Consider the following 8,561-nt stretch of genomic DNA (forward strand, 5'->3'; position numbering starts at 1 on the left):
GGCTGGCTGAATATTGGTATGGGGGTCTGTATATGTTTGCCCTCGGCTTACGCATATTTTCCCTCTTTCAAAGTTTTCCCATTTTATTTCATGTTTTGTTTTCCCCTTCGGAAAATTTGTTTTTGCTTAATTTAAATAATGTGAAGCAGTTTGAAGGGCTTTTATCCGCTTAGATGGCGCCGAATTAAGTTTATCTGTGGCCACATTAATCAGGCAAAAGGGATGCCCAGGAGTTGAGAGGAAATTGGATTAGTTGCTAGTGCCAGTAAATAAATGCAGAAAAAGTGATTTATATAATTTACGAAAAAGTGAGCCACATTTAATTTTCGTTAGGCGGGATTTTGCGAAGATAAACAAAGTAGTAGTTCTGAACAAACCGAATCTTTTGAATTTGTCCAATCGTAAAATAATCTGTTATTAAAATAACGATTCACAAATAACGATTCACAAATAACGATTCACAAATAACGATTCACCAGCCCTACTTAAAGAAAATTAAAAAAATTAAACTGGTTACTGCTTGTACCAAAATTATTATAATACTGACAGTTTCTCTGTGGCATTTTGGGCATCAAAAACCACCTTATCTCATCCTTTTCGGGGCAATCAAACTTTGCCTGCCGTTCATTGTGTTAATTTTGTGGATGACAATGGCATTAAATTTAATGTGTCTGCATTTCGTTTGATGGACTACGGCCACGCCTACTCAACACCCCATCCCACCGCCTCTCATTTCTGTGTGTGCGTGTCATTTCCTGGTCCGATAAAGAAAATGTTGTGACAAGCCAGAGGCTCCTTTTTATTTTTATTTTCCCCCGCTTTTCCTTACAGCATGAGCCTGTCCGTCAACATTTTTCGCCATTCACAACGTCTGTTTTTTCCTGCTGTATTCTTTATTTTGTTAAACACATTTTCGACTCGCATTTTTATGTGCATTTTTTGCGGCGTTAACTGCACGTGCCATCATTTTTACTGCGCTTTTTGTGTGCGAATGCTTCTTGGGCTACCTTTTTGTTGCTTACCTTTTGATTCATAATCAAATAAATAAAAAAAGTGAAGGACCTGAAACCTAGGCCAAGCCCTCTGCCAAAAAGTGCCTTTTGAAGGAAAATTCTGTTTAATTTATTTTCGTATCTCCTTTTTTATTTCATCACCTACTTTTTTGCGCCTCTGCCCATGCCTACACAATCATTATCATACCAGATATCACGCGACTCACTTTGACCGAGCTGAGGACGCGGCTAAGAGCCCTCGGACTGAGTGCAACCGGCCGAAAGCAAGTCCTAGTCGAACGGCTAACAACATCTACTACCAACTGCGGGGCAACAACAATGGCTACAACGGGTTCCAATTTGTCGTCGAAGGTGTTCATTGGGGAGCTCGTAAATAATTCCGACACGACCTCTGTCCCCAAAAACACTGTTCTGCAAAATGGTAGGTAAAGAAGGGAGAAGTTCAGCTACCCAAACACAAGTCTACACACGTTATGCCGGTAAAATGCTATCAAGTTTTCAGGTGCAGTTAGTTATGCTGAGCATAAAATAATAAAAACATGTTTTTTTATGCAGCATTGAGGGTACTAAATCTTCATTAAGTTTAATGTTTAATAAAAATAAAATTAAATAACAAAATTAAAATGCAAAACAGGCAAAGTCATTATTGAAATCCGTATTATTTGTGAACTCTTAAAATTTATTATACACAGAGAAAACCAGAAAAAGTTTTGGGTTGGAAACATTTTAAAAAGTAAATAAAATATTAAATTCTCTCAATAATTAGGATTAAAAGTTTTACAATTTTTTTGTTTCAACTAACGTATGTTGCATTCAGAATAGTCAACTGCTACTTGCCATATTTTTAAATTTTAGTAAACCGGTGTAGTCAGCTAAAAATGTAAGAAAATAAAACGGAGCCAAGAACACGGAAAACCTTGTAGTGGTCACTTTGTCATTGCCATCCATCTCTATAACCCGCCCCCAACTTACCCGCTAATCGCTCGGCCCTGCGCTTCCTGTGTCCTTTAAATTGGGCGTGATTTTTCCTTTTTTTATCGTTCAATTTAAGCGTATATTTTTCCTGAATATTTTATGCATGCACTTTTTTTAATGCTCAGTCGGCCTGGGGTGTGGCTTTTTAACTTGATTTAAATGCAGAGGCACATACAAGCTTACGGCTGGGCGGAAAACCTGGCACGCGAATCTTGTTGAAAATGTACGAAAAAAAATTAAATCACAAAAAAGTATGCGAGCACGAGGCGGTTGCCGGAATTTTTAATAATGCACAAAGGACAATTTCTGCTGGCATTGCCATATGGTATGAGGTACGGGAAGGACGAAGACACGAAATCGCCATGTAATCATGCAATGCACATACACAGACACGGAAAAGCGTCTACACTCAGCTCAGATATTCAGTTCGCAAGTTTCCTTCTCACACATGGAAAACACGAAAACCGAAAAGAACATTTTTCGTGATTACGATGTGAACTAAAAATATATAATTTAAACTAAAAGCCTTATCTAGAAAACTGAGCTTAAGTGCTGAGTTTTAATTCCTTGGAATTCTAGCGACCCAGCTGTATTTCATTATTAGAAATTTACATTTTCATTAAAAATTCAAATAACACTTAGTTACAGGCAACTGATAACTAATTAAAAACTAATTTTATAAAGGATTCGTTTTAAAAGTGCTCTTGGATAATAGCTTTAAAAAGATAAATAAGCAAAAATTTAAATGACTAAAACTAAAGGTATCTCCCTAAAAGGCTTTCTTCCAACAATGATTTGATTAATGAAATGTCTTATTTATTTTCCCCTGTGCATTTCCATCGTTCTAAAATGAAGTAGCACACAAAAAAGAGACGACTGTTATAAATTTGTGGGCTGATTGCCGTTTGCATTTCCGGCGAAACCCGCCAAGGGTTCTCAGGTCTACACTCTGGCCTCATTTGGTTTGCCAGCCACGTGTTTTCACTCATACACTATACACACTCTGGCAGGGTTTTTGTGCGAATTGCCTGACACTTGTTAGCCTTGTTTTGGCAGGGATGCGGAAACTGGCTATTAAGTTTTGATGAAGCAAAGTTGCGGCCTATCAAAGAGGAGCCGTGGGCGAACATCTGACATGACATTATCAATGTTAGCACGTTTGCTGTCTGCGGTTGTTCGTGTTTTGCTCAGAACTTGTGGCTATATAAACACATATAGAAGGCAGTTCTATGGTTTTCCTTTTTTGCTGGCCAACTAAATCTGTCACAACTGCATAAACCTTATTTTATGTGCTGTAGCTGTCATAGTTTGTTAATTAAACTTTTTCGGATGATATCTGTCCCCTTTATATAGCACACGGAGAATGGCTCTTTCAACAACTGCTGTCCACACGATAACAGTCCAATAAATCCATTTTGACCACAACACTGGAATCATTTTCACAATTTCTCACTTAATTGCGATTATTATGTTATAACCAGCAATGATTGCTCTTTTGCTTGCCACGTACACAGAAATTATCCGTCACTCAAACGTCGAGAGAGAAAGACACACACGTCTGCTAGCGCGAAAATCTGAAAGTTAACTGAAAATTAAAACAAAAATCTGAAACTATCAATAAAAGCAGAAGAAGCCTACGGAGGAGGCGAAGCAGCGGCGAAGAAAAAGAAAACATTAAATGTTTAAAATCCCAAAAAATCAAAGTCCATGAAAATAATCATCGTAGAAGCCAGCGAGCAATGAGCGGCGGCTTCTTCAGCTTCGACGGTTAGCCAAGCTGCAACAGCAACAATAACAACACTAGTTACCCACATTTGGCGCCGACTACAATTGCTAATGGGTTGAACAGACCCAGCTAACACTCACAATCAAGCCCAGTTGGTAAAGGCGATTTAAACTAATACACAGAGAGAAAACTATTTTTGGAAAGTCATCAGTATATTGGAATCTTATATACTGATTATATTATATTTCCAATCAAATTAAGATTTATTTCTGAATTCTAAACACTTTTAAGCTTTCAAAATTAAATAAGATTTTTACAATATCATACCAAAAATAGTTTTGATTAACAATTTTTATAGTGCTTCCATGCCTTTATCTAACAAAACTATAATTGTTACACTACTTGGTGTGAAAAAATTACTCAAAACTTTTTTGTTTTTAAAAGAAAAAATTTTAAAAAATTCTTTGTAAAAATTAAATACATTTTCTACATATAATCTTAAAAAATTAAAAGATATTTCCATACATATTATAATGTACATTCCAAGACTTTTTTTTGTGTATCTATAAGAAGAAAATCTTTATTAGAAGTTGGTGGTGCTGTGATGGTTGTTGCATTGGCGTGTGGTTGCATTCGGTGGCTGCTTGCATGAGTGGCAGCGATACAGATAAATATATGTTTGTGCTACTTCATGGCTGCATAAATCCTACATGCGACAAAGTGAAAACTTTTCGTTTGCCGCACATCTGGAAGATGACTATCATCTTCGCGAAGCGATGCTCCAACTGGAATGCGATTAGATGCCGCTAATTGAAATGTTTGTCAAAATCTATTCCCAAGCCTAAACTGCCTGCTGCCTAGCTTTGTTGCACCTTTTTCCGAGAGGAGCGTCGAAAAAGTCATGCCTCAGCAAGCAATTCGAACGCCTAACTGCATTTGAATTGAGCCAGGCTGGCGAATAACCTTGAGTGGCTTTTGGCTAATTGCAACCGAGGAAAACTGCAGTTCGGTTTGGCACACATCCGACTGGAGAAACTGTTTGGGGAAGTGAAGGGAGTTTATTTTTTTAGATATGTATCGTAAATTTGTAGTTAGGAACGTCAGACAACTCCCTGATAGCTTTCATCTAATTAGCCCGAAATGGGATACGATTATCATTACATTTTTTAAATCAATTACACAAAGCAAACATTTACTCTTTTATTTCTAAACCCTATTATATTTCTCTAAATAAACAATGTATGGGTGGTAAAGGTAAAGTTTGTCAGTCAACAAACATAACCATTTGATAAAATATGAAATTTACTATTAAATAAATATGGACAATAGCAAATAATATATGCCTAAATATTTATACAAGGCATTTTTGTACGTAACATAAAAGGGGCATTAAATTATTTAAAACCAATGATGTTTAGCTTTATACTAATTATAATGATCAAACTAATTTCCATTGGTTTCTTATTCATCTCTAGACGACATCTATGTGGAATATGTGAACGGTATGCCACATATGACTGTTCGACTTCCCAGTCGCAATGAACTCTGCCAGTTCGCCCTGAAACCGATCTCGCACAACGTGGGCGATCTGTTAGCCATGCTCAAAGCTGAGGATCGAGGCATCGATCGAGCTGCCGTGATCAACAGGCATGGTGTGCGAATCGCTTCGTCCTGCACCATCGAGAGCTTGTTAGATGACTCCTTTAGGTGAGTAACTACAAATAATAAAAGGTCACCACCAAGCTAATCCATGTCCAACCCCAGCATACAAATCAACAACCGCACATTGGAGGTGAATCCACCAAAACGTGAAAGGGTCACGGTGGAATCAGTCGACAAAGTGGGTGATGTGCGCAAGGTTATTGCTCAGGTAAGGTAGTTTTAAAAATAATTCTTTGAATTTAAATTGAACTCACATAATATATGCAGCTCTATGAGGCATTCAACGTGGGTGAATATCAACTAGAGAAGAGCAATCAACTAGCCAAAGAACTGGAAACCTTACGCTACGAACTAGAGCCACTAGAAGAGGTGAGATTTAATTATTAAAATAAAATATATAAAATATAAATTGAAGAAACTAAAATCACCTTTCAGAAAAAACTGGAACTTAGCAAAAAGGCAGCTCGTCGCACCAATTTCATGACTTGGATGGGTCTGGGCCTAATGTCTGTGCAATTTGGCATCTTGGCGCGACTGACTTGGTGGGAATACTCTTGGGATATCATGGAGCCGGTTACCTATTTTGTCACCTACGGCACAACAATGGCAATGTATGCCTACTATTGTGTTACCAAGAGGGTAAGTTTTTGGGAATAATATCTTCAGAGACGCACAAATAACATATTCCTTCTTATTTAGGAGTACATGATGGAGGATGTGAAGAATCGCGAATACTCGCTTACCCTATACAGGAATGCCAAGAAGGTCCAATTCGACGTGGAACACTATAACAATCTGAAGCGGAAGTCCGCTGAGTTGGAGTACAATCTCAGAAGGATCAACGATCCACTCAATATGCAATTACCATCGCATTTGGTACGCACCCAGGAAAATATGCCACCAACCAAAATCGAGGAGAAGACGGAGAAATAAACGAAAGGACTTTGTAACAATCAGTGCCGACGCAGGGGAAAATGGAAACTCAAACTAATTTAAACTACCTAAAAGTAGATAACTAATAAAAGTCCCCCCCCTTTTAGCTAAAGAAGTTTAGGTGATCGAAATGTTTTAGAGGATTTTGAGAGGATTTTGTGTACGCATCACATGTTGTGTAAATTCAACTTTAGTTTTTCTCTTTATGTTAACTAAAATGTTTTAGTTATTTATGTTACATTTAATTAGTCTAAGCCAAAGTTTGACGATTCGTAAAAACGCACAAGGTTATTCTGACGCCTGCAGTTTTAAAGCTCCTAATATTATTTTACTTTTTATTTTTAGTTATTTATTGCAAGTGAGAGATTTGTTTTACGCCTAAGGCAATTATTGTGTGTGCAAGTTGTAGCAAAAAATATATGAATTATTTATTGACTATTATTCCCTTTTGAGTTTTATCAGTTATTTTGGCGATTTTCAGGAAAAAAAAACCCAAAATAATGCTTGCTTACCTTCAGTATTTAACAATAGAGCGTAATGCATACTTTTAGGCCAAAAAGTGGGTGGACTTCTATAAATTTTGGTTCAAAGAACTGCTTGGATGCTTTTAGACGGCTGCACCTATAGAAAAATAAACAGAAAAGCTGAATAGGAATTGTAAAAATTAAATTAAATTAAATTACCACGACCCAAGACAGCGAAAAATCGTCACCACTTAAATAAACAATTCATTTACTTACCATCACATATACATCACATTACAACGACATTTATGAATAGCACCCGGATGTTCAGCTTCCTGAATGCCTGTGGTCCAATTTTTCAGTGAATCTGAAGTCATCCAGTGAAATCTACTAACTCTTCATAAGCTTTAATATACCATATTCTATGAAATCAACTAGAACGAATCAATTTGTAAATAAAAACGCACCAACTATTCCATTAAGATTTTAGCAACGGAAAGACAACCATTTCATAGAGACGTCGTAGTTAGTAAAGTTAATGAAATCCTAAGCGTAATTTAGTAGGTATGTTAGATATGTAAATATATAAACTGCTGTGTTTCATGACAACGTAAACGATTTGTAAGAACCACTGACATTTATTTGCCCTGCGCGAAATGAAACCAGAAAAAAGCTTAACTTTAGGTTAGAGTAAACTAGTTGGACCCCTAAAAATTTACCTTATTACACTTTCTTCCGAACTCTACGAACCTATATACTCTTAAACTTAGAATCGTCAAAGGTTGTGTTGCCTGTGCTATAAACCCAATCCTAGAATCCAATCAGTGGACACCACTCTCTACCCACAATTTACACACATGCATCGCTTTTCAATGCGCTCACTATATACAAGTTTAACAACATTGAATACTATAGTCGATATCACCGACTTTTAGATACCCGGTACTCATTGCTCTGTTAAGAAATATTCTGCCATGCATCAAATACGGTTAGATATATGCAAATATTCTCAGATTTTAAAACAAGTTCGGTATTAATTGTGGAGAATCTTAGTCTGTGTGTGTATTAGCACTTGATAGGATGAAAAATACTTTTCTCTCCATTTTGTACGAGTACCGGGTACAAAAACGCACACATGGTTCATATAAATAGCACACTTACTAACTAATCGCCATTTGGAATGATTAACTCTAGCCTAAGCATTTACCTTTGCATACTTATAATACTTCGATGACATTTGTGATTCAATTTTAAATTATAAAATGGTAATTATTTATTGTACAAAGAGATCCTTAACATTAATCAAACTAAATCAAATAACTTTGAAAGTATTTTGCCTAACCCAAGTCCCAACTAATGTTTGCGTTTATCTAATGAATTAAAAATAAATTACCTCCTAGAAGTATTCCCAAAATCTTATTCCTAATCAGCGCCAAAGACTTATGAATATATTTAACTAGTTACTCTTATACATTTCCCTAAACTGACGTTAACGATTTTTAAGCCCCTACAGTTTATACCTATATTATTATATTACCAACGATGCGCCGGAGAGATTAACTTATTTCCAAAATGTTGCTTAATTGCTCTCGAAAGGTGCAAATATTTATAATTCTCAAGTACCTTCTTTCAAAAAAAAAACTATTACTAATAACACGATAACCTATGTCTTTTTAACGAATTTAAAGGAAGCCCAACATTAATTAAGTGCTTTAACCAATTACATTGTTTAAATTTTTACATAACAAAAAGGCGATTTTTTACATTTATAAAACCGAAGAACTCGTT

The 8,561-nt window shown here is 36.2% G+C and overlaps 1 protein-coding gene across 6 annotated transcripts in view; it reads left to right on the forward strand.

Moving 5' to 3' along the window:
* Window positions 1–6,750, forward strand: part of LOC108142501 (calcium uniporter protein, mitochondrial) — a 46,688-nt gene extending 39,938 nt beyond the window's left edge. For 5 of the 6 annotated variants that reach the window (XM_017266400.2, XM_017266398.2, XM_041707897.1 and 2 more), the window contains exons 4-9: window positions 1,204–1,434; window positions 5,190–5,421; window positions 5,479–5,584; window positions 5,644–5,745; window positions 5,812–6,015; window positions 6,076–6,750. In XM_017266400.2, coding sequence (XP_017121889.1) covers window positions 1,204–1,434; window positions 5,190–5,421; window positions 5,479–5,584; window positions 5,644–5,745; window positions 5,812–6,015; window positions 6,076–6,309 — 1,109 coding nt within the window. In that variant the 3' untranslated portion in view covers window positions 6,310–6,750. The remainder of the gene's footprint in view (window positions 1–1,203; window positions 1,435–5,189; window positions 5,422–5,478; window positions 5,585–5,643; window positions 5,746–5,811; window positions 6,016–6,075) is intronic. The other variant, XM_041707899.1, reaches the window with a different exon arrangement.
* The last annotated feature ends 1,811 nt before the right edge of the window (window positions 6,751–8,561 follow it).

This window comes from Drosophila elegans, unplaced genomic scaffold (genome assembly GCF_018152505.1).
Source record: "Drosophila elegans isolate 14027-0461.03 unplaced genomic scaffold, ASM1815250v1 contig_208, whole genome shotgun sequence".
NCBI lineage: Eukaryota > Metazoa > Arthropoda > Insecta > Diptera > Drosophilidae > Drosophila > Drosophila elegans.